Raw genomic sequence first — 27,717 nt, 5'->3', positions numbered from 1 at the left:
ATTAAATTTGGGCAATGGAGAAAAAAATGGAAACTACTGGGAAGTGTGCTTATAGGGACACAATGTGCCTTTGTCCTTCCTTTTCCCCCTTCTGGATGGCTAGAATGTGGATGCGATGACATCAACAGGAGCTACCATTTTGGACCATGAGATCAAAGCCACATCTTGAAGAACAAAACAAAATCTGGCACCCTGAAGATCTTCCCATACCAGCACTTTTCTACCTACATTTATCTGAAAGAAAAATGTACTTCTCTCTTGCTTTAAACATTATTATTTTGGGTTTCCTGTCACTTGCAGCCAAACCTAATCTTAACTTAGACACACTCAAATATTCACTGATGCATCTTTCAGGTATGATTCTTACCATTATGCTTCGGTCTCTGTCATCCATCCTATCTTACTCATAGCCAGGCTACAGCCTAAGAAAAGGGGACACTCAGTGTTGAGAACACTCAGTATTGAGAACAGTCAATATTGAAGGAGTTAAATTTAGAAGACATTAAATTCAGGAGAAGAAAGGGTTAAAGAAGTTAAAAATCTTTTCTATTCCCAGTAGCTTTGGTTTATTAAGAGACATTCTAGGTAAGATTTTAAAGTTAACTCCCAAGATAATGAGACAAAAGCTAGGCCAGATGTCTAAGCTAAGTTTTGGTCTCAAAATAATTACCTTTGTTAATTACCAGTAATTAGTGTCAGCATCCAATACTTTCCTAAAAACTCTGGGAGGGGAGGTTAAGGGGGAAAGAGAGAGAGATGACGAGGGAAAGAGAGAGAGAAAGAGAACACAAGAATTTTCCAGTACAATTACATCATGGGGTCATTAAAACCTGATTCAAATTTTACAGTTTTGAACTCTAGATTTTATGAAACAACTGGATATTTTCTTCCAGTTAATGGAGATAACTCTTCTTTTTGCCTCGGCTTAATTTGAAGTTTATATCCTTTCTTATTTTATGCCTCTCTTTTTTCATTGCCAAAATGATTATTTTTCTTTATCTATAAAATTACACATTTAACCCTGCCCTCTGACCTCCCTAAAAAATTCCAGCGGCAATGGCCTTAGAGAAGTGCCTAGGACTCTTCCTGGAGTCTTTCTTTAGCAGCCTTTTCTCAGCCAGAGGCTTCTGGTCTTTAGCTCAAAGGACAGCAGAGGATTCTCAGGGTTTGTGGATAACTTCATTTCTGGGGGAGCCCTTTTTACGTAGTTCAGAAACTTACACAGTGCATCACTCTCCCCTTTGTGTAGTTGACCTTTATAAGGACAGAAATATTTAGAGATGCATCTATTTGTGCTCTTCCTCACCATTTCATTTTTCTTTGGACCTCGCTTTTTGTGTTTAGATTTCCTTTTAAATATTTAGGGACACCATTGTCTAGTGTTGTCCATTAATAATTCATTGTAGATATAGTCATTTTAATCTGCAAGTAACAGTGGAAATAATACTTTACTCTTTAAATCTCCATCACAAACATCTCACATTTGACTCCTGCCCATGTCCCCTGTGCCACTGTGGACCAATCACTACTCATTTATGGCATCTCTAATGAACTGTGTACTGGTTTGTCTCCCTCACCATACTGCTAGAGGGAAAGAACCATGTCTTACCTCAGTTTTTATATCTCCAGTGGCCACCAGGCATAGATTTTTATAATTATTAAATATGCAGTTGCCCAAACAGCCAGGCCAATGGGACTTCTAGTTACACATTTTGACCCTTTATAGGTTCAATGAGTCACGGGATGAAAATTGTCCCTACTGCCTATTTTGTGTTTTAGTGGTAATTCTCCCATTCATTTTAGTCCATGGGCTAGTGTTTCCTTATAGCAAGATATTGACCAACTTACCTGCTTGCAGAGAGAAAAATAATCATTCATAAAGCTCACTAGACTGGGAAGGAAAGTGAAGTTTGAAGACAAAGTAAATGGTGTTATTTTGTTTTTAATAAATATCATGTATAAACTATGAACCCATGCTAAAAAGTAAAGATGGTTACATTTAGTCAGGAAAACTACACAACGAAAGGGGACAATTCAGATACTCTTTAACTGCCCATTTCTAGAGAATCTGTATTTTGTCCACCATCACTGTACTAAAACTTGATGGCTTTTATAGGTGTACATCTAAATGATAAAACCAACTGCATTTTTATATATGTCTCGTTCACTTCAAAGTTTGTTAACAGAAAAAGCATCAGGTATGCTTTTGCGGTGATTTCTATATGTCAAGTGCACACAGGCATTTTAATTTGCAGGCACATCTTATTTGCTTTATGTGAACTGAGAACCACATTATCCTCACATCATTCAATATTTTGACCCCATGATCACGATTCATTACAGTAGGTCAGAGCTGCTCAATGCATTCACACCTTTTCATTTCTCAGCTTCCTCTTACCAATCTATATTTTCTTTAATCCCCTACCTCAAGTGCTGTTCTGAACTGTCCTGCCGCCACGGCGTATTTCTTTTGTCTGTAGCAAGAGCTGGCATCCTTTAAGGCTACCTGAAGCCATTTGTCAATCTGAGGCAGAATGCTGACATTCGGTACACGCACAGGGTCTACTGTTTCGGCCGCTCCGCATGTTGGCCGAGTCCCAGGGGATGTGAAGGACTCCATGAACTCATAGCTCACGTCCTCTTCATTGACGTAGACCAACTTCACCTCCACATCCATGATGTTCTTTAACGGGATGTGAGGCAAAGGCAGGGTGATCAACGGGCTGTCAAGTTCCATGATCTTTGCCTCTTTCTTTCCAGCTGGCTTTTCTTCACCTTCTGCCTTCCTTTTAAAGGCCAATTTCTCTAAGTCATTGCTTTGTTTTTCTTTGATGCTCTTTGCCATTTTTATTCTTTCAACTGTGCTTTCTACTTGTTTGTCTCCACAGCTTTTCTTAATCTCTTGTGGCATTTCCAGAATGCCGGGTGGGTTTGCCAAAGTGGACATTTTCTTGCTTGTGTTTATCTTTGGAACAAGCTGATCAGGATAGACCCTATTTACTGTATTCTCCAAGTATCTACTGCTTCCTGAATCCATTGATTCCCCCCTGAAACTCCTGTAGGGGTGAGAAGAAGGAAAATAATTAAAACAATATTTTGAAATTCCACTGGTTTAAGACTATGGCCAAATTCATTTAAAATACTGTTTTATTCATCATAGGTATTTATCTCCATAAAGTAAAACTGTATGTACTTCATCTGCTGACTGTTTTCCTAAGGAAGTGTATGTTTCAATCTCAAAACTCACCAAGAATCTGTTGAAAACACATTTAGACAATGTCTTAAAAATAATCATCTATAGCTGAACAACATTGAATGAGCATTTTTATGGGGTGCCCAAACTCATTGAATAGGAAAACCTTATACATAGCCACTGAGGACAAAAAAGACAAAAAAAAATCCATCCCGATATTAATTTCCTGAGAAAGGCAGGTGGTCTAGAACTCATTATAAAATATGCTGCTAACCTGCATAATAGACTTGGGAGTCTAAAGAAACCACAGCTGCTTCCTCTGAAAAGCTTCCAGAAATGTTGTGGTTTCTCCATTTGTTTCTTCTATTAGTAATGAAAATCTCAAGTTTAAACGGCTTTAAAGATAATTATTAATCACAACTGACTTGAAAGCAGAAGCACATGACCTTCAACCTCTCATTAATGTGGATTCACATATTCCTCTTCATATTTTTGTAGCAGTGGTATCAGTACTGTGTATTATATGAAGACAAAGCATTTTCTTGAATGGCTAATGTTCAAAAAATATAACTGTCTTTTGATCCAAAGGTTTCTGCATACTATCTCTGCTTCTAGATAAGTTTCAAAATATGAAATGTCCTAAGACCTAATTATTATGTAGTTGGGTTGGTTCCTATTTTTGAAGACTTTCACCTATCATATTCTGCTCTGGAAGCAACTCCATAGGGGAAACAAGAATAAGAATCACATTTTTCAAAGTAGTAAGGGATAGAGAGGTTAAGCTGCTTATCCAAGTCATGCTGTTGGTCACTAGCAGAGCCGGGATTGTTATGTCCTCTCTGGCACTTCCACTCACTACCTCCTAGCCTGGGGTGCTGCCTCACTCTATAGAATGCTGTGCTTTAGAATACCTAATAGCAGACTTACATCAAGACGGCAAAGAGAAGAGAAAATGCAAGAAAGAAGGGCTGAGTCTAATAACCATGAGAAAAGAGCTTTTCTTCTTGCTTCTTTTCATCTACCTTGAGGACAGTGCCTCACACGAGATAGTCTTGAGTAGCTTCTCAAAACTTATTTTTTTGTTAATGTTGCTGATTATTTTCATTTGTTTATTTGAAAACCAGCAGCAGTTTTCCTGTAGAAAATCTTTAAAACACCCTGAACTTTGACCCAGTAATTCTTTTTTTTCCCTTTCTTTTTATTTTCAATTACATTTGACAATTCAATATTATATAAGTTCCAGGTGTGCAGCATAGTGATGAGACATTTATATACTTTATGAAGTGATCCTCCTGATAAGTATGCACCATACTACTAAACTGGCAACATACATTTTTCCAATATTGTTGACTATATTCTTTATGCTGACTATGCTGTATTTTACATCCCCATAACTATTTTGTAACAGCCAATTTGTACTTCTTAATTCTTTCACCTTTTTCACCTAGTTCCCCAAACTCCCTCCCTCTGGCAACCCTCATTGTGTTCTCTGTATCTATGAGTCTGCTTCTGTTTTGTTTGTTCATTTATTTTGTTTTTTAGATTCCACATATAAGTGAGACCATATGGTATTTGTCTTTCTTGGCAAGGGAAACAAAAGAAAAATAATCAAAAGAGATTATATCAAACTAAAAAGGTTTTGTACAGCAAAGGAAAACATCCACAAAACAAAATAACACCCTACAAAGTGGGCGGAGATATTTGCCCATGATACATCTGATAAGAGGTTAATATCCAAAATTTATAAAGACTTCATATAAAATAAAACCAAAAACTCTCAAATAATCCAATTAAAAAACGGACAGAGGACCTGAATAACATTTCTCCTAAGAGAACATACAGATGACCAATAAACATATGAAAAGGTGGTCAATGTCACTAATCATCAGAGAAAATGCAAATTAAAACCACAAAGAGATATCACCTCACACCTGTCATAATGGCCATCATCAATAAATCAACAAACAAGTGATGGTGAGGATGTGGAGAAAAGGGAACCCTCATGCACTGCTGGTGGGATTGCAAATTGGTGCAGCCACTATCGAAAATGGTATGGAGATTCCTCAAAAAATTAAAAATAGAACTACATTCTGACCCAGCAACTCCACGTCTGGATATTTATCTGAATAAATCCAAAACACTAATTTGAAAAAATATATGCACCCCTATGTTCATTGCAGCGTTATTTACAATAGCTTAGATATGGAAGCAACCTAAGACTTCATCAACAGATGACTGGATAAAGAAATTGTTGTACGTATTAATATATACAATGGAATATTCCTTGGCAATTAAAAAGAATGAAATCTTACCATTTGTGACAGCCTGGATGGACCTAGAAGATATTATGCTAAATGAAATACGTCATACCCAGTAATTCTTAAGGACAGGAAAGGAAGAAACAAAACTGTACATATGGCTCTAACCTTTGAGGCACTTTCTTCCTCCCTACCATTGTACATTTGTACCATCAGAAAAGGTTTAGGTCCAATGTGGACACATCAAAAAATCTACTGTGAGGGTCTGTATTCCAATAAGATCAAGTTCCAATAATTCCAATAATAGCCATCTTGGATGTTAATTTGCAAAGTTTAATACTGGAATAATATTGCCCTAGTGATTTATACAGACATATTAGAGTTGTGTGTCTGCGGGTGGGGGGGACGATACTTAAAAGAGTAAAAGTTGTGGCAGACTGTGTGATGCTCATTAATGAGGGAGCTCACCGCGGCTGGGAATCACGGGTCCCATCCATGCAGTTTTACTTTGAGCAAGGGCCTGTTTTTTTTCCTTTCTTGGAATCATTGCTGGCATCCAATCTATCTCTTGGACCATTGATGTGGCTAGTCAGAGTGGTGAGGGGAAAACTGTTTTGGCCATCACTCTATCTTATGTTTGCTCCTGTGCTACATATGATTTGAGTTGAGTAAAATAAAAGCTTCAGTGTTTGAATTAAGATCTTTAGTGGATGGATATTCATGATATGCATCTATACCAATAAGTTTCTTTCAGTGTCAGAGATGCAGAAATGAAAGTACCCATGCACTGAATGGGTTTTTTTTAAGTGTCTTATGAAATTTTGAGTAAAATTTATAGACTACAGTGTGCTAAGTTCCAAATAAAGCTGGATTCTGATGAATACTATAGAAATTATATATATCTATGTTCCCCTCTTGGTTTAATGCAATCTGTAAAGCAACAGAAATGTGAAGCTTTTGAAACTTGTTTAAAGCTCAAAATATCTGATTTTAAGAATCTCTGATCCATATTTATTCTCATAATAGACTGTAAAAATATAAACAGGAAATGCTGGTGGGTGTACTATTCCAAAATGTTCATGGTGTCTCCCAACTATCTTTTCTACACTCTCTCTGTACTTCAAGCGTCAGTGGCTAAACTGTGTCAGAAATACTGTAGGTTGTAGTAAGTAACATTTTTAGCATCTATGGCAGCATTACCTATCTCTTACGCATTTATTGTACATTTTTTGAACACATAAAAATGTATAAACTTATCTTTATAAACTACTTCTTCTAGAAAGTAATTGTTCTCTCTCCCCTCCGTCCTTCCCTTCTATCTTCCGCCTATTTTTCCTTCAAACTCCCCCACATGTCTTCCTTCCCAGCTGTCTCCCACCCCTCCCCACATCTTTTTTCTTTGCAAGAAGGATGGTTTTATTGTTTTTGTGAAACAGGCTTCTGAGTATTTCCGCATCAGTCCTTAAACCTCTCTATAGAAATCATAATTCTGGTCTTTATTGCAGTTTTGTACAAGAAATAATAATGGGAGGGGGAAGTGTACATGGTAAATAGAGTGCTCAGAGAGAATAAATTTGTAAGCAAATATTTCATTTCAAACATCTGGAAGATCAATTACTCCAAATTTATCCAAGAAAAAGTAATTTAGGCCTGCTCAATAACCCAGAATAAATATTCTAATGTCTAAAAGTGGCTTAAGTGTGCAGGCTGCAAAAACATGGCCAAATCCAACCAGTATTTTTCAGTGTAGGTTACAATACAAGTGACTTCAGCTTCAGATTTAGAGCCTGTTTTTTATAAAAATTGTTGCACGTCTACATAAGACTTATATTTTTTAACTTACAGTTTAAAAAAAAAAATTATAAAACTCCATTTAAATAATCTGTAATTCAGGGCCTTTCATCACCTAGACCAATATGTGTTTCCAGACTTATTCAGCATTCCTTCTGTAAACTACTCTGAAGTCAATATGAAATTCTTGTTACTTCCAAAAGATACTAGTTTCTATTCTGTCTACTAACAATTCTCCGCCTTCCGTTTCCCATCTCATTCTACCTGTCCGAATCTAGCCAGAAGTTATCCATCTCTCCCTCCTCAGGATACCAATGGCATTTATAGCACTTATTTTGTGTATTGCAGTTATGTGCAAATGACATATCCTCCAATAAACTCCCTAAAAGCTGAAATATGCTTTACTGACCTTGACATCCGTCCAGGGGTTTGCATAGAGTAGGCAGTTGATAAGCGTGGATCGATATGGATGCTGTGTATCAAAGGCTAATTTACACATTTTAAGGGAAACAACATTGAATTTTTGTAAAAGTATGGCCTATACATTTGTAAAAGTTGTTTCTGAGGTGTTTTGCTAGATTTTTTTTTAATTGTTTGTTTTAAATTTCATTCTGGATAAAGTATATTTTCTTCTTAGTTCAAATAAATCCTGTACCAACTAGATTTCAACTATCAACCTCTTCATTTCTTTTTTAGCAGTCAAGTTGATTAACATGACATTAGTCAGTGTTCCTGAGGCACTGAGTTACACTTTAGTCATTACTTCAATAAAAATACTTTTAGAGAAGAACTATTAGACAGTATTCACTGATAACATTCTGTAAAAAGACCCATTCTTCGAAGTAGAAGACAGCACTATAAAACTGATTTCCTCATAGAGACAGGCCTTAAAAAAAGAACTCCAGCAAATATTGATATGAAACATTAGAACAATCTCCAAGGCTTTATAATAAATACAGGTACAAGAAACAAAGAGAGGTTAATGTTCAGTCATTTCCAGGGGGTAACATTTAAAATATATTCAGTGGATTTTCAGCACATTAATTTTTTTCCTCAAGCATTTCATCAAGCATTCTGTTCTATGTGGGAGTTTCTATTGCTTCATAGATACAATCAGTGGTCTACGTGGCTATTAGTACCACAAATTATTTATTAGAATTTCAATTGAAACAGGCAGCTCAAACATGGGAAATTCAGAAAAAGAGAATCCTTTAAAAATGTGCTCTCTGAAACATTCAACATCACAGTTGCTATGGTTTTCTTTCTTAAAAAAAAAAAAGAAAAAAAAAAGAAAAGGATCTAATTTTAACTTGCTGTTAAATGTAACCAGAGAGACGTTATAAGGAAAAATATCTCGCTTGTTAGTCCCCTAGTACACCTTGATATTTTTAAAAACACACTGCAAAACATTTCTTCAATCCAACAATTATTTATGGAACGCCTACTATGAGCAATGTATTGTGCTAGGTATTGTGAAGGAAACTAAAGACGACCAACATGGGGTCTTGGCATTCTAGAGCTAATAGTTGGAGGTAGGGGGGGGATGAGAAAGGGAGATGTCTAGATAAACAACTTTATATAGGGAAGGCACTCTCTTACTAGATAGACGGTGACCTGCTGGAGAGACAGAAATGCATCACAATCCTTCTTCCATGCCGATGTCTAGTGCTTTCAGAGCGTGGAATGTAATGGGCCCTCAGTGCACATTTGTTACTGAGTAAGTGTAAGACTGATGTGAGTCCTGTGGTAGCAGTAACGGATGGGCTTCTGTGGGAACACAGGACTGACACAGTTTCAAGAGATTTGCGTTTTAGAAGAGGCCAACTGAGAGGTGTCCTATACAGGCAATTTTTCTTCTCTTTCCTCCAAGTATCCATAAGGTTATCAGAAGGGAGAGTGAATTTGGCTCACAGTGCTCATTAAGAAATACAAAATTAAATATACCATGTAGTATTATATGAATAATAGTATTATATGAATAATAATCAGGTACTCCTAATTTATCTCACTGGATTATCCCATTTGTTTCAGAGAACAACACTTCTGTACAAACACCATTACCCTCATTTTACTAATGAGGAAATCAAGACATTAAACAACTTGAAGGTGATCACCAAGAGAATGTACCAGACCCAAGACTTGAACCTGGGGCATTTGATGTCAAATTCCACACCTTTTACACCATAAAATAATAAATTCCTCTATACTGTACTACCATAGATTGGGATTTATACTTTTCCTACCTTACTTTTTTAAAAATTAATTTATTAACCAGGTATTTAACTTCACTGTTATTTTATTGGGTGGGATTCCTTTTGAAATAGTAACAAAATGAATTGGCATTTTGTGGTTAGCAAGTATAGGAACTAAATTTGTTGAGAAAGGCACTAGGTTTTAGGTGCTTTTGTGAGATCTTTAGTTTTAAGTGTAAGTATGGCCTTGTCTTATTCCAGCAGTAATTAAATCTAGAAAAAAGTGATGTGGACATTAAACTTCCACATGCATGGATTCCAGGGATTTCAAACTTGAAATTGCCAAACGTTTTGCTGATCACTAAGTCACCAAATGGGAATAATGGCCTTAAAGCCACTGTGCTTCTTTGTACCTGATACACTGTGAACATTTCCCATGTTGCATCAGAGAGAGCATTAGAAAGGCAGCTTCAGCACAGTGTTAGGTAGTGCAAAGAACATTCCATTTGGAGTTCCAAGAAAGCTTTGAATTCTAGATATACTATTTATTAACTATATTTTCTAGGAGAAATTATCCAACCTCTCTAAACTTTATTTCCTCCTCTGGAAAGGGGAATGATCGAGTACATGAGAATTATGTGAGAATCAAATGAGACAACTTATGTCATGCCACGTAAATTAAAGGAAGAGGTGAGGTAATTACACAAACAGCCTCCTTGAACATCCCTCCGCTCTTCCAAAAGCTAAATTCTTTTATCTGTGTCCCATGTCTCCCTTCTCTCAATGATTGGGCTCCTGCAATAGTCACTTTTCCATATCACTCACTCCTCTCTTGCTTGATCCTCTTATTGCACATACTGATATAGCAACATTTTTAAGAAAAACAAACAAGCAAACAAACTCCCTTGCCTCCACTTCTCCTTCCTGCTGCTATCCTATATCACGGTTCCCTCCACCGTAAAATGACTGAAAATAATTTTTCATATTCTCTGTCTCCATTTTTTTCATCACATATTCTTTTCCCAGTCCACTCTCTTCAGGCTTTAGTCCCTACCATTCATTCCATTAAGACTGCTTGTATACAGGTCATGGATAACTTTCCCATTGCAGCCCCTCATCTGCTAGACCTCTTGGCAGCAATCTTCACAAGTGACACTCTCTTTAGTGTAACACTTTCTTCTCGCCTTCTGTGGTACCATGGTCTTCCAATTTTTCTATTATTTCATTAGACACTCATTTTCAGTCTTCTACATTGGCTCTCCCTCTTCTGTTACAGCCAAGACCTGGAGCCACTTCTTTTCTCTCCTTAGGTAATTTGTCCAGCCATACTCTTATGGCTTTAAATACCATCGTATGCTCTTAACTCCCAGTGTTACAACTCTAGCCCTTATATATTCTCAGAACTTCAAAATTGTATACCTAACTGTCTATGTGGCATATCTACTTGGAATGCCTGAATGTGCATCTTAAAATTAACAAGCCCAAAACAGATTTATTAATTCCCATTCCCTCAAATTGCCCCTCTCCCAACCTTCTCCATTCCAGTACATGCCCCCATATCAATCCAGTTGGCCAAGACAGAAATTTATGAGTTATCTTCGATTCCTTTCTTTCACTTAACCCTCATCCTCTATCCATCGTTAGACCCTGTTGACTCTTCAAAGGTCCACCTCTTTCATGTCTATGACAGTGCCCCCATGAGGCCACATGATCTCCTGCACAGATAATTGCAATTGCTTACGGACTCACAACAGCCCAAGTCATCCTTTTAAATGAAAATCAGATCCCACCAAGTTCTTGCTTAAAATCTTTCAATGGCTGCCCATAAAACCTAGAATAGAGTGCAAATCCCTTATGCCTCTGTTTCCTCTAAAAATTCATCATGTCTTTCCTCCCTTATCTACTATGTTCCATCCACCTGACTTGCATTGTGTTCTGCTTAACAAGTGCCTTCTGACCTTGGAGACTGCGTAAGTTGGGCTGGAACATTCTCTCTACTGTTTTTCATGGTTATTCAGATCATAGCTTTAATATCTGCTCCCAAAGTAAACTGATGAATTAAAGTAACCTCCCCTCAGTCATATATCTTTTTTTTTTAATTACTATTAGTTTCAGGTGTACAAAGCAATGCATTTTTAAAATCTCTCTAGAACAGCAATATTTACTTATGTATATTTCATTCATATCTATCTTCTTCCACCAGAATTTAAGTTCTGTGGCAGAATGTACTTTGTATGCCTCGTTCACTGCTATACCTTCAGAATGTACTCAACATAGAGTAGGTACACAATAAATATTTGTTGACTGGACAAATAAAATGAGTGTATCTTATTGTACACCTGATGAACAATTCAAAAGTATCTTTTTTTCTTGCTGTACATTACAAAAGCTTATTAAACAGGCTGGTAGGAACTCATCTAAATATAAGCTAGCTTTTTACAAATCGGTTTCATAATGGGAAGTGTCTCCAGGCAATGTGGTCTCCTTCCCTCCCTTCCTCCCTCCCTCCCTCCCTCCCTTCCTTCCTTCTTTCCTTCCTTCCTTCCTTTTGATTATATGCTACTTTAAGTTAATAGTATTCATGATGTACCTAACCTGGTCTCTTTTATTTTAGTTTTTGTTAGGGAGTAAATAATTTTCCTAATTGTTTGTTGACATAATGTATGGCTCATTCAGAACCAAAAATATCAGAAAAATCAGACCTTTTGGGAGAAGTGGTAATGGTACAGCTTGGTATATTTACAAGTATGGTCCATGAGGACACAACTGTACTTCTCTAAAATACTTAATCTAATTTGATTGTACAAACAATAACTCATTTGCTGTGGCAGGAATATGAGGGCCGGGGAAGTAACGTGTCTGTGTACTTCTGAGAACTCTGGCTACATTTCTTCTTGAAACATGAATGCAATCAGCCTGCCAAATGCAAGAGCATCCTGAGAGAAAGTTTTAATCTTGTTCTGTTCCTTTGTAAACATTGCTCTGTCTTTCTATAAAAGTGATCCAAGTTTCTATTTACTTATGAGGCTGACACTATACAGATACGTAAAGAAAAAAAAATCGGTCAGCTTTTTAAATCTGTTGATACCGTTCTTAAGTCTTAGTCATTCTTATTTTATTTATCAGCGCTTATGAACACATCTTACAGCTCTCAGGATTCTTTCTACCTCACTCCGCAGCCTCCAACCACCATACACAATGGTTATCACAATTACCATTTTCAAATGAAGAAACGCATATTGCATGACTCAGCACTTTGTTTGCAGAGTCACAAAATTAATGAACAGTAACCATGAAGATTTCTTATCTTTTGAGCTACCCTTTAAATTACTTAATTAAATGTTCGCAAACATGTTTAAAAGTTAAATTCTACCCAGAGGTGGAAAATGTATCTTTGAAAAAACAGAAAAGTTGTTTAAGAATAGTATCAAGAATTCTCAATTGCCTTTTACCCATATCTACTAATTTTAAACATTTTGGCCACAGTTATACTTCTCTCTCTAATGTGTGTGTGTGTGTGTGTGTGTGTGTGTGTGTGTGTAGTGTACTGTAGTATAGTGTAGACAGGTATAAACAGACACACACATATATATATATGTACTCATACATTTATAATATATAATTTTTTGGTGTCATTTGTTTAGCTACATACATCAAGCCTCATTATCCCTTACTACTCCAGTGCATATTTCTTAAGATCAAGGATATTTCACTTATGCAACACAATACAGTTATCAAATTCAGTGATGTTGGCATTAATACAATACTATAATCTAATCTATAGTCTCTATTCCAATTTTGTCAGTTGTCTTGATAATGTCCTTTTAGTATTTTTTCCTCCAGCATAAGATTCAATCTAGGATAATGTATTGCATATAGTTGTCATGTCTTGTTAGTCCCTTTTACTCTGGAAGTTTCTCAGCCTTCCTTTGTCTTCCATACAGTGGCATTTTTGAAGAGTACAAGCCAGCTCTTTTATAGAATCTACCTTAGTTTGGGTTTGTGTGATGTTTCCACATGATTAGACTCTGGTTAAACGTACCCAGTCAGATTATTACAGAATGATGTTGTGTCTTTCTCAAGTGATCACATTGGGAGGCATACAATGTCCACTTGCCTTTTTTTGGTGATGTCAATTTTAATCATGTTCAAGATGCTATCTAGTTTCTCCAGAGTATAAAGATTTCCCCATTGCTACTTGTAAGCAGTCATTGGGGAGATACTTTGGGACCATGCAATTATTATGCTCCTCAACAAATTTCCCTCTCTCAATTTAGCATCCACTGATGATTCTTGTCTGAAGCAATCTTAACTATGATGATTGCAAATGGTGATTTTCCCTTCCCAACACACAGTATTATGAGAATTCTCAGACAGAGGATTGGCCACTACTAAAGTATCTGATAAAAACATGTTTAGCCTGTCTTTTTCTGCAATACTTTGCTGTTTCTTGACTTTATGCATTCTCATTTTTTAAAAAAAGTGAAACCTGTGCTTTTGAGAAACAGAAGATAAGTAACAGTATACTAAAACATTTAACTAATAGGCACTGCTTTATTTTAAAAGAAACAATTTTAAATATGAAAGATGACCTTTTAGCAATGGAAGGGAACAACAGGGCACATCTACTCCAATTATTTCACTTTACAGATGAGGGACAGAGAGGAAATATCCCTATTTAGTGGCAACAGCAGGACTTGAAGTTGGTCTATAGGTTTTGGTTCTAGGCTTCCCTCCAACCCGCATGACTTTAAGTGTAATCAAAACTTATCTGTTAAAAACATAATGTGCTCATCAGTAAGAAACAAACCTTGTGGCAGAAAGTAGGCAAGATAAGGGTGACTTCTACAGTGGTCACTTTAAAAATCCACCTTTTCTTAAGAATTCATTAATTCACTCAATTATTCACTCATGATTGACCAAGTAACTTCTCTATGTCATGACCTGTGTCAGCACTGGGATGCAATGTTGAACCAAAGATCACCTCTACTCTCAAGGCTTTATATTTAGTGGGAAGTCCTACCTTTGTATGCATCAGAATTTCCCGAGGCCTCTTAGGTCCCAAGCCCCATGGACTTTGATTCACTAGGTCTGGAGTGATGCATACAAATTTGCATGTTTATTAAGCACTGGAGGGCTGTGCTAGAAATACAAGAGGTCCAAAGCATTAAAATGGTTATAGTATATGCACCACCTCCTGACTCTTCCACTCCAAATCCTTACAACTTGAAATTAAAAGTATTAGTAAAGATAATGTCAAAATATACATTTAAAAAAAATGTTTAACAAGGTTTGTTATTATAATTAGATTTTTTGAAATATTAAATGCTAGACCAAAGTTTTCCAGCAAAATTATTTTTTGGTAATGTTACTTCGCTGGTACCTTAAACATGTTCATGATTGGTCTACTCCAAAACAGTCTGATATAGTGGTCTTGTGACCATGCACGGCCATGGGCCAATGCATTTATATGCTTTATTTTGCTGAGGTAAAACTGGTACCTGGATTGACACTGATGAAGCAGTCTGCCAGGAAGACAGAGGCTCATTACCTACTGATGCTAAAAAAGCATTTTAAGATCTTCCTGCTTACCTTCCCAAAAAGAAGGATGCGTTATTGGAAGACGTTCATTTATCCATTTAGTCAACAAATACTTGTTGAGTTCCTACTAGGTGAAAATATCAGGCTCCTTTCTGGGGGATTCCAAAGATGAATAAAATGGATCATGCTTCATAGGAGTTTGGGAGCAAGAGATCAGAGCTGCTATCCATCTTTCCTAGAGTGGTTTTCCAAACTCAGCAATTAAAGTACCATAAAAGACAGGATATGCATTTTGGACTTAGAGAGATATGTGTTCAAATCCTAACTCTATTTCTTCTTTGCTGAAGAAACTTTTGGTAAGTTACTTAACTTTGACAGTCTTGATTTCCTCATCCATAAAATACAAAATCTCACTCCTCATAGGGATGATTGAAGGATTAACAAAATGCCATGTGTAGGAATTAATTCATTATCTGACACAGAGTAAGTTTTCCACAAGGGTAGCTATTATGGTGTTATATATACTATATCTTGAATAAATTATGAACATAATCATATTTATACATAAAGCATACTAATTAATTATTGGTGGTTTACTTTACATTGTGAAACTTTGTTTATATGCATATAGACACGCAACATCCACACATATATGTATCATTTTTCTCTCTAAACTTCAACAAGGTGGCAACTACCATGTTTCCCTGAAAATAAGACCTAGCTGGACTATCAGCTCTAATGTGTCTTTTGGAGCAAAAATTAATATGAGACCTTGTTTTATTTTACTATATGCCTGGGTCTATAATATAATATAATATATAATATAATACTGGGTCTTATGTTAATTTTTGCTCCAAAAAACTCATTAGAGTTGATTGTCTGGCTAGGTCTTATTTTCGGGGAAACGGTAATATTTACATAAAAATTGAATCTTGCATTAAAATTGACGTATGTTCTCTGAGAAGTTTGTATCCTGAAGAGCAGTCAGTAAAATAAGAGAACATCCATCAGAAACAAGAATCGCTGATCTATTTTCCGCAGTTATCATACATACCTACCCAAATAGTGCATAGTTAATAAAATGGGTATACCATGGGTAATGCATGAATAATTAATATTTGCCACTCTTACCTCACAGATAAGATGGAATGTGAGGCATGAAAATGAGACTGCTTCTAAATTATTTTCCCTGAAACTGAATTGGATGTTTATTTTCACATAAGATCATTAGAAATCTCTGTAAACTATCTTTTGGGGTGGGGTGCAGATAGATAGAAATGGACATAAAAATCCCCTAATCTCCAAACATATTATGTAATAAAATAATCATTGTAGTCATTTTAGTATTTTCTAATATGTTTACAATGTATTTTAACTTAACAATCCTAACTCGACTTCCCTTTAAGTCAAAGAGTAAAGGGTCATTTTTAACACCTGAGAAACTGTTGGATAAGATTTTTCTATATGATTTGCCTGAGGATTAATAGCACATTATTGAATACACTTACCAAAGAACTGGAGGGGGAGTGGTGAAGAGACAGGGGGAGAGAGAGAGAAAGAGAGAGAGGAAAGATAAAACAAAACAAACAAACAAACAAAAAATGACCTATTTATCTGCCTACCTATTCATGCCAAGCCACAAGTGGGTTTACCTGTTCTTTGTAAGATTTTCAGTTTGATATTTTACCAAAGGAAATATAATTATGGCATGCTTTCAAACAGAAGTATTGAGATTGTATATATTTCTCTTATATATTTATTTGTTTAAGTTATTTTTGCTCAAATGACTCATATTTAATTTGATTTTACTGCGTTCCTTCTTGAAGAAGCAGGGTCAGTTTACAAACCCATGAGCTACTGTTGGCTCTTGCCCTCCTTCCCAGTGAAAGGTACAAAGCAATAAGCAGCATGTATCCTTCCCTCAGTCCTCCAAAACCCCTCTGCCTCTGGCTCAGGTTGCTCAAAACACAGATCGGCTTTTACCCCATTCCCAGGTTTGAAATATATGGCCTCATTTCAAGGTACGAGTATAGCCAGTGGCCCTCTATTTACCTCTGAGATATAAAAAAGGGGGGGTAAGGAGACAAAAGGAGCCCCAGGTCTCTCCTCCTATCCACATTACGCTGCCCCTTCTCCCTGCATCAAAAATATAATAAGTAAAGAAAAATAATTTAATTTCTTAGCTGTACAGATTTTTTAGCACTATTATTTGAAGATTTCTTCTGAATCATTTTCTAGTACAGATAATGATATTTATTTTGCAGGAATGCATCTGTCTGTGGGAGACATTAATTTTGGAATTAAGATAGAGGAGATATCAATATAGTTTAGAATTTTTTTATTTTTACTTTTCAATCAGGTTTCAATGACATTTAATGAAGATTTACAGGTTTATGGAGTTGAAAAATATTTGAAAACTGATTGTATATTAATCATCCATTAATATTTCCCAACTAATCTCAGAAAAAAAGAACATGAAGTGAAAGAATCATTTGGAAAAAAGTTTTGATGTTTCAAACTTTAAAATAAATCTATACTTTTAAAATTACAATTTTGACAGTTTGAATCTGCCAAAATATACCGTTCCAACTATTTGGTTACTTGTTAGCTTCTGCTTGTGTAGAGTGGAGTTGTCTTTAGCAGATCAGGACTTCTGTTGAGAACAAGTACAAAAGCAGGAGAAAATACCAGATCACCTGTTTGAGGGTGCTAGAGAGCTAGGGAGGCAATCAGAAAGGAAGAGGATATACCTCCTTCATTGAAATAAGCTGACTTTTACAGCCATTTGTATCCTTGGGGTGTCTGCCAGATCACCTGTGCCGGGTGCTCCTTTGTGTGGGTTGTGTATACCCTCCTGTCGTAGTTGCATTTTGATTGTTATTGGCACATCAGTGGGTGGGATTGACTCACTGGCTCACTGGCTGTGGTGTTTGGCCACATCCACAGCTTATGGGCTGCTGTGGAAGGGATTTACCCCACTGAGTGGAATTTGTCCCAGTGGGCGCTGGTGCCTGCTTTGGGTGTGCTGCTTGTGGGGCTAATTGGGAGGTGCTCTGTTGTAGTCTGAAGCCAGACTGGATATTTTGGTTCTGGGGCCTCTTGCAAGAAGCTTCAGTGCAGGGTGCAGGCCTAGTTCAGCTACTGCCTGTGACCAGCCTGGGGTTTCTGGGTAGCAGCTCCAAAGCAATCCGTATTGGGTCACTGCCTGTGCTGGACCTGGAGGCCTGTGTGAGTGGCCACGCTTCCTATTGAGAATGGCTGCCATCAATTCTGGGCCTGGGGTACCTCTGTAAAAAGGCCTGCTTCTGCCTTCCAGCTGCTCTTAAGGCTCAGCCACTGACAGAGCCTTGAGCGGTGTGCATGTTTGGTGGGGCAGGGTTCCAGGGAGTCACCAGGGTGGAGCCAATGGAGTTCACTAGGCCAATGCTGATTCATTTGGCCATGTTGGGGAGGGTTCAAGTTAGGAAAGATGGTGCCTACCTGCTGGCTGCACAGGAAGATGGTTGTACCCCAGCAAAATGGAAAATCCCTCCAATCCCATCTCTGAAGCCACACAGTGCAGTCTCTCCCTGCAGTCTCTAGAGCCTCTGAAGTTGCTGTCACTCCGCTGGAGCCCAGGGTGAGTGCCAGTGAGCAAGTGTTTGTTTGCTGGCCCTTTAAGAGGATGTCTGGGTTTGCAGAAGCCTTCCATCTCACCCAGATGGTCGGAATCTTCACTGTTTGTCACAGTCAGATGTTGTGGGGGCTTTTCTTCCTGGCCTTTACTCAGGTTGGGGAGCCTGGTGTGGGGCTGAGATCCCTTGCTGAGGTCAGGGGGACCTCTGTTGCTGACATATCCCTCCTGATTCTCAATCACCAGACCCAGATGAGAGGGTGGCCTGTATTACATCTATGCTCCTCCTACTAGTCTGGTCATGGCTTTTTCTTTATATTCTTAATTATAAGACTCCTTTTCAGCTAGTCTTATATGACTCTCCGGGTTGATTGTTATGTAATTTAGTTGTAATTTTAATGTGGTCATGGGAGGAAACAAGCACAGCATTTATGTACTCTGACATCTTGCCCCTGTCATAACTGGAAATTTTAATTTTAACTTATTTTTCCCAATAGCTGATAAAATTTCAGAGAATGAAAAAAAGAAAGAAAGAAAGAAAAAAGGAAGGAAGGAAGGAAGGAAGGAAGGAAGGAAGGAAGGAAGGAAGGAAGGAAGGAAGGAAAGAAAGAAAGAAAGAAAGAAAGAAAGAAAGAAAGAAAGAAAGAAAGAAAGAAAGAAAGAAAGACTAAAACCTTTAAGGACAGAGAAACTCTGGGCGATAAACAGGTAATAAATTTGACCTAATTGATACATGTAGAATACTGCACTAAAGAACATCAGAATGTATGTTATTTTTCAAGTACACCTGAAACCTTTATCAAAACTGACCACAGATCAATCATAAGTCAAACCACAACAAATTTTACATTTTATATGGAAATACAGAGAACTTGCCAAGTTAAACTTGAAGAGAACAAAGCTGGAGGACTTAAACAGTCAGATAGTGAGAATAATTATAATGCTATAATAATTCAGTCTGGTTTTGATGCAAGAATAAACAATTAAACCACTTGATGTGAATAAAAAGCCCAGAAATAGACCCGCATATAAATTGTCATTTAAGAGTGGCCCTATCATGCAATGGGGGAAATTATAGCCTTTTTAATAAATGGTGCTTAACTAAGTCAAATAAAAGAAATGAATTTGACTCCTACCTTACATAATGCAACAAAATTAGTTCCAAATGCATTGCAAAACTCAATTTAAAAAATAAAGTATTTAGAAGAAAACATGGAATATTTTCATGAATTTGAGGTAAGCAAAGATTTCTTAGGCAGGACATGAAACATAATAAATTGGATTACAACAAATAACTCCTGTTCATCAAAATATACCATGAAGAAAAATGAAGTGGCAATTCATGGAATGGGAGAAAATATTTATAATGCATATGCTGGATATGGGCTCATATGAAGAATATATAAAGGATCCTATAAATCAATATGAAAATGGTAGATAGCACAGTAGAAATGTTAAAAATATTAGTAGACATGTCACAAAGAGGATCTCCAAAGGGCCAGTAAACTTATGAAAAAGTTATGAATGTCATTAGTCATTAAAGGAACGCAAATTGAAAGGTTGATACAATCAAAAATCCATCAGAATGACTATAATTAAAAAGATATGAGGTATGATCAAACAATACGGTGAATAGTTAAATTAAAAAAATATTATAGTAAAAAACACTAATTGCCATTAATCCCCCTCAAAATAGTCCCCCTCACTTTGAACACACTTATCCCATCATTCTTGCCACTTTTTGAAGCAGTTCTGGAAGTCCTCTTTTGTGAGTGTCTTTAGATGTGCTGTCATGGCTTCCTCCATGCCCTGAAACAATTCAAGACATTTACCTTTCATGGTCCTTTTGACTTTGGGGAAGAGCCAGAAGTTGTATAGTGCCAGATTTAGTGAATAAGGTGGATGAGGACACACTGTGATATTTTTGACAGAAATTGCCATACCAGAAGTGATGTGTGACATGGAGTCTTTCCGTTGTAATCACAAAATATGGTGAATGCTGCTGCCAAGTGCCATCCAATAGAAAGACAGGGATCTTCAATATGGGAGGAAGTGGAATGTCAAAACTTAGTAACAGTGTGTGACAAGTGTCAACTTGTTCGGTGCAGTCCATCAGGTGTGAGCTACAATTGAGAGGTGTGTTTTAAAGTGTGCCATAAAACATGGGTCACGAATAATGCATTAACATGAAATGGGCAAAGAGTTTCATCCTCCATCATGACAATGCTCCATGTCACACATAGCTTCTGGTATGGCAACTTCTGTCAAATAAAAACATTATGGTGTATCATCATCTACCTTATTCACCAGTTCTGGTACTTTATATGTGTGTGTGTGTGTGTATATATACACACACACACACACACACACACATATATATGTATATATATATATGTATACACATACATATACATATATATATACACACACATATATATACACAGAAAGAGAGAGAGCTTTACATTTACAATTTGTGTATTTATTAAACCTATGTTGTACATCAACATATGTTTCATACATTAAGAAAATCACAGGTAAGGACAGCTTGCAATTTCACATATCAAAAACTTTGAGTTTACCTAAGGGAAGACTTTCCTAAATACATGTCCTCTACTCCCCTCCCTACAATCTCTGTATTTTCTGAAAATAGGAGTGATAAGGCAAGGGAAGAATTTGACAGTAAGTCAGGAGTTCAAAACTACACAAAACAAATGAAATATAGTTCATGCAAGTGGCTTGGAAATTATTAGACTTGTGTGTGTGGTGGATAGAGTGGGAGAGATTTTCTGCCTGTGTTTGTTTCTGAAGGCTCCAAAGACCTAAACAACCTGCACTGGACATGCAGAAGTTGCTAGCTACCATTGTAATTTTTTTCTAGTTAGACTGAGGAGGGGAAGGGGGACCTCTGTTCTTGCTCTCTCATGACCCAACTGTTCATTATGTTCATTGGTAAATATGACAACGCGATGACCAAATCAATGATCTCAGGATCAACCCTACTTCAGTCCTGGGGAAAAGGTGGGAAGAAGGATGTCTTAATAGAGACTAGGGAGGCCAGAGAAGTCATTGACATAAGGACCCTTCCCACTTCTGATGCTATGAGTAAGCTTCCCCTGTTCTCTGTCTTGGGAAAGAGGAAGAAAAGGGTAACTACCTGAGTTGAAGAAATAGACGTGAAAGAGACTTTAAGCTTCAATTTTATTAAAAATTAACCAACGAAGCTATTGTAAATCATTACTGAGTTATCTCTGATTGGCAAGTTTAAGTAGTCCCTCTCTCCATCCTCACATTCCAACATTAGCAGAAATGGGGTCTCGAGAGTTCACTCAATGAATTCTGCTATAAAAATAAATCTTGATCTTCCTCTGCTCTCACTTTACACCTGTACTGGCATAGGGAAACTTCTCCTGGTATAAATTTCCCAGACTGAAGCAGTGTTCTTAAGCCTAGAGGAGCAGACAAATCAGGTTCCTGGAGGGACTTTTTCAAATTACATCTCCCTCCCGTTGTACCCCAAATCCATTCCATTATTTTTGAGAGTATATTGTAGAGATGAAAGATCTGGAAAAATGAAAAGCTACTGAGAATTAGGACGATGGAGACATAAGTGGAAAATAGAGGTAGTCACCTGTCGTTAGAAGATAAGACCAAGAGCAGATGACTGGTTTAGTGTGGGTACTACTTGAACACATTCTGAGACAACAGAGTAACAAGAAGGTCCATGGAAGACAGAATCTCTGGGAGAAAAATGGGAAGAAATGGCAACTGCATGAGAAGATAAAGCTTCTATGAACTGCAAATCATCCTTTTTTTACGTACATAGAATTGGCCAACGAATGTATGCGTAATCCCTTTGAAGGGATTCTGTACATAGGTTGAAATGCTTAAATTCATAAATAATGTCATTTTGAATGTATAGCAAGTCTTATGCCTCATTCCCATAATGACCCTAATGTTTCACATGATGTTCCCTTCACTGTTAACTGCATTCGTAAGTATAATAGCTGGGGGAATTAACATAGGTCTGAACTTTTGAGTCTTTAATTAAGCCTTGCCCCCCAGTACCTAAGGAGATTTAGATACGTGTGCCTTCTGTATTTCCGTCCTCCATTATCCTCCTTTTCCAAGTAGTCCCCCAGGGACTCAACACACACACACACACACACACACACACACACACACACACACACACACTTTCCTAAAGCAGAGATTAAATATGTTCAGCTGAGATCTGACAGTGGAGGCCTTCCCCCACAACTTTATTGATACACATACATTGCAAAGTAATTACCACAGTAAGGTTAGTTAACACCTCCATTGCCTCACATAATTACCATTTCCTTTTTGTGGTGAGAATATTTAAGATCTACTCTCTTAGCAGTTTCCAAGTATATAATACAGTACTGTTAACTATAATCACCATGCTGGACATTAGATTCCCAGAACTTATTCATCTTATAACTGGAAGTTTTTACCCTTTGACCAACTTCTCTTCACTTGCCCCACCCACCATTCAAACTCATCGATGCAGACAACAGAATGGTGATGATCCTTTTTTCGTACAATTTAAGCTTAGGTTTCCAAATGTCTGTCCAAGAAGGATGTGAAGCAGTCATGTCATAGTTTTTGCTCTTTATACCTTCAAGTTAGCAAAACTGAGCTGTATTCTAACGTGTTAAATGCACACTGTTTTTTGGAAGAGGGTGACAATACCATCTCTTCTCAAGCTATAACTTAGGTGATCTTTAAAGACAGCATTGAATTCTTCTGCTTGAATTATGCTGGCTAATAGGAATTTAAGTGATAACTGGTGGGAGAGCACTGAAGCATTCATGCATGTGAAATCAGATGAACACCCACAGTGCGGAATTTTCTAAGGAAAGTTATTGTAGCAGAGAAACGGGCCAGGTTGTGTGCCAGTAATTTTTAAATTCACGTGTGGGGCTATCATCCTAATAAGTAAAAATTAAAGGTGCCTGAAGAAAAGCAAGACCAACATTTTCAAGTCTATATTTTCAAACACATTTTAAAAACACCAGCTCAAATAGAGTTCTATATAATTCCCTTCCTCTGCTGAAGGGAATTTAATCTTACTTTCTTAATTTTGAGTCCTTATAGTAATGCTCACTCTTGAAAGGCACACATAAAACTTATTTAAGTAAATCTTCAGTAAATAAATCTTATCATTTTAACTTTAATAAGTATTTATTTATTAAGATTTAACTTATTTATCAATAATTAATTATTAATGTTTTATCATGTATTATGATTTAATATATCTTATTTAAGTAAATAGCCAGCTAGAACAACTAATTCATCTATGAATAGGAATTGAAATCAAGAGCTCTGCTTTCTATTAGTAATTTTTATTTCTATTCAGTGATTATAATACTAGTCTTCCTAAAACATTTCCTCTTAAATGATCTACTTAAAATCACATCAATTTTCCACTTGTCATGTAATTCTAGAGTGCATTGTGACTTCAGCTTCAGCTTCAACTCATTAAGGTTAAAGGGACACATGATAATACTTATTATCCTCTGTCAAATCAGTTCAATTACGTTTCAAAATTGCCTAAAATTCGTGAAATATTAGTGGTTCAAATACAAGAATCCTGAACATTTTTATATTTATAGGTGTACACAGATATATATCACATCAAATAATATGTAAACACATTCACTCCTTAAGCCTTTCTAAAATGTAGAGGTAAAGCCGAATCTTTGCCATCACACTTATTTTACCACGGTTTTCCCATCATAAAGAGAATTTGGAATGTTGATAAGAGTCACGGCAACTGCGTTCTCACTTTCCTCATTTACAAAAAGTGGTTAATGATAATATCTGCCTCTTGTCGTTGTTGAGAAGAGTAATAGAAGAAGGTTGCTTGATAATAGTAAGATAGTAAGTGCTCGATAAACGTTAACTATTCTACTGCTATTATTTTTAGTATTACTGTTATTATTGCTCAGCAATTTTTAAACATTGGACAATTAGAAAAATGTTCTTTCTATTGGACACATGCCTCATGCTCATTCATCATGTATATTTTGAAATTTAGCCAGAACTTTGATAAGTTATAGCTTCTCCTTCAGTGATCTTTAAGCTAGACTGCTATTTTTTATTTTATTAATATCCCTAAAAAAATTTCAACAAGACTCTTCATGGGTACAAAATGTTACAACTTGAATGTTACTTTCCAGGAAGATGACTCAATATATTTTACACTAGTTGAGAGACAATATTCTGGGCTCCCTGTTGTAAAAGGTTTTAAAAACCCTTGAGCATATGGTGTTTGTATGTCTTTTGTTATCATAGCCTACCATTGTTGGGGTACCTAGTCATCTATTTCCAACTAATGTGTCACATAAAAGAAAAAAAGAGAAGCTGCAGTCAAATTCTTTGTAGAAAAATGTGGCTTTAATCATTGTGTGTCTTAATTAGAAAATATTCTCTTGCAGTAAGGAATAAACTGTGGGTTTATGACTAGAGATCATTTTAAGGTTCTGTATCTCATGATTATGACTGATGCTCATTTGTTTTCTTTTAAGTTGTAATCAATTTGCAATGTGCTAGTTTCACTGCTCAGAAGATGAATAACTATGAATTTAGGGCAGTTTCTCTTACAAGTAGTTATTTTCCATTCTGAACAGTGGCACACACACACAAAAAAGGTATTTTTCTTGAATGGCTTTTAAAATGATTTCTCTTTAGAAATATCTTTGAAAATGACCAGATTGGAAGTTTTAGCCATTTGGTTATAATAATACTGATGAGTAACAGACTGAATGGGTACTTCAATGAAAAGTCCATTTTGGAAACAAAAAAATCCCAGTTCTATCTTGATTATGTACTTGTGTTACACACCATGACAACTCACCAGCTTAGGTTGATTGTATGCACTTGAAAAAGAGGCTTAAAATTTATTTTAAACCTCTCTGAAACACTACGCAACACAGTGTTGCCTCCAGTTGAATCCCTTTCTTCCATATCAGAATCAGTGTTTCATTCCTTTCTCAAATTAAGACAATGAAGAAAACTACAGACTGTGTGCAGACAGGCAGTTGGAAGGATTCTGGCCCATCTCTTGCTTCCAGTGCATTCTTTCTGTTCTTCCTTTATTTACCTTTCCCTTTAACAAAATCCTTGAGTTCTTTTCATACATGAAGAACACAAAACCCTACAAAATATTATTGGATCATAAGCGAAGTTAGTTTTTCATTTGGAGGAAAACAGTCCATCCATCCTGCATTCTTTAAAAGAGCACCTGTATGGCATTCAAGGTCTTATTGTTGAAATTTGAAAGATCCAAAGACCTTTGGTGCGTATAACATTATTAACACATTAAATTTAATCATAAGGGGTTAAACAAAAATACTTATCAGTAAAAACATCAATTTTCATGCATGTATTTCAAATTAGTGGCTTACTAAAACTGGCAAACACTTTGCTAGTGTTTCAAAAACTGAGATCCCTACTGATACCTGTAAATACTTTATGGACAAAGAATGTGAAATTTTAAGCAAGCTTAACAGCTATTTTTTATTGCTCATGCTGAACCACCTTTGAATGGTAGGCCCCTTGTGAAAGACATTCATTCATTCATTCATTCACTCACTCACTCAATCACTCAAACATCAAACATCTCAGAGAACACATTTTATGCCAGGCATAGTGTAGAATACACTCACTTGAAGATACGGTGTGTGTCTTAGAGAAAGAGCTCAGATTGTCTCTCTACCTTACTTAGTGACTTTAAATATCTACAGCCCACAGTAATATCACGAGTTAAGGAGACAGCACAAATCGGATAGGATTAAAAAAAAAAAATCTGGACTCTGAAATAGTCATCGTATTTCTCTTGACCAGAGGCAGATGTCTTGAAATTACATTAAGGAATAGGAGTTAGGATAAAACAAAACAAAAACAAACTTCGGTTACTCGGAAACCAACTAGGATCTTGGCCTTTCTTTTCTCATCAAAGTGGGCATGGGATAGGGTGTAGATGTGTAGGGGACAGGGAGCTACCTTGCAACACCTTCTCTTCTAACTGCCTGCAGGAAATGATTTCTTGGCTAATTACTAGGCTTATCTATAAGCAACGTTCCTCATTCCTCAGGTGAGAAGAAAGAAAGGAGCTCCTGGAGCTTTACCCTGGAGCTCCTGGAGCTTTAACTTACTGGAGCTTTACCCTGAAGCTCAGCCGCCTTCCCATCCAGCCTGTGAAGGTGAAAATTTTTAACTGAACAGACCTCAGTCTCTTCCTACCTCCCCAGTTGTGGCTCAGTGGGGACGGAGCGAAGCTCTGGACTCCTAACTGCAGCGTCTGCCTACTCCAGGGTCCAAACGTCCCAACCTGAGGTCACAATGATCTGTGAGCTCGAGGGTGCACCCAGGTTTGAAACGTCACATTCCACGAGACTCAGCCCCGCCCCTTCCCGCGAGGACCACCCACAAACCGTGCCAGACACTGGCCCCTCCAGTGACTTTTCTCTGCGTCGGCCCATGGTTTGTTTTTTTTTTTTTTTTAATCATAAAAGAAGTTTGTGTTTTTCCTTTCAGATTCTAAAAGCAATTATGATCGTTAATAATTTGGAAATTACAAAAAGATGCTCATAAAATACAAATTATACATATTCTAAAGGGAAACACAGAGCATTTTAGTGTATATCTTTGCAGTCTCTTTACTATGCATAGATAAATAAAAAAATAAATATAATAAATCATGGCTTTTCTCAATCCCTTTCACACACACACAAATACACAGATCTGATGTATATAAATACAACTTTATAGAGTTTTACGTATCTTTTCTTTTTAAAAGAAAAGATGTTTTAAACTTCTTTTTTACTCCAAAATAGACATATGTAGCAGTTAAAATCCTGTTTGTATATATTAAGGAGAATAGACATGTACCTTCCACACATTTCAGTTAGTAGATCATTGTCAATACATTTGAAGAAACCTGTGTACCTCTAAGAATTGCGTCATTCTCCTGACCAGTGTCGTGAATTGTATGACAATCAATCATTTACTTTTCTTTATAGTTTAACAAGTCATCCATGTATCACTTATTGAAAGAAATATGGCACACCTACAGAAAAATGAAGTAAGTGTGTTCAATTAGTT

At 36.7% G+C, this 27,717-nt stretch overlaps 1 protein-coding gene across 1 annotated transcript in view; it reads right to left on the bottom strand.

Annotated features, from left to right (window-relative positions):
• Nucleotides 1–26,897, bottom strand: part of SPATA16 (spermatogenesis associated 16) — a 234,513-nt gene extending 207,616 nt beyond the window's left edge. The window contains exons 1-2 of the mRNA XM_033135364.1: nt 26,857–26,897; nt 2,426–3,056 (exon numbers count right to left, since the gene is read on the bottom strand). Of these exons, the coding sequence (XP_032991255.1) occupies nt 2,426–3,037 (612 nt within the window). The 5' untranslated portion in view covers nt 3,038–3,056; nt 26,857–26,897. The remainder of the gene's footprint in view (nt 1–2,425; nt 3,057–26,856) is intronic.
• Nucleotides 26,898–27,717: the final 820 nt, after the last annotated feature.

The sequence above is a fragment of the Rhinolophus ferrumequinum genome, chromosome 2 (genome assembly GCF_004115265.2).
Source record: "Rhinolophus ferrumequinum isolate MPI-CBG mRhiFer1 chromosome 2, mRhiFer1_v1.p, whole genome shotgun sequence".
Classification (NCBI taxonomy): domain Eukaryota; kingdom Metazoa; phylum Chordata; class Mammalia; order Chiroptera; family Rhinolophidae; genus Rhinolophus; species Rhinolophus ferrumequinum.
Note: the sequence above shows the minus strand (reverse complement) of the source record. Positions and strands in the feature narration are given on the sequence as shown.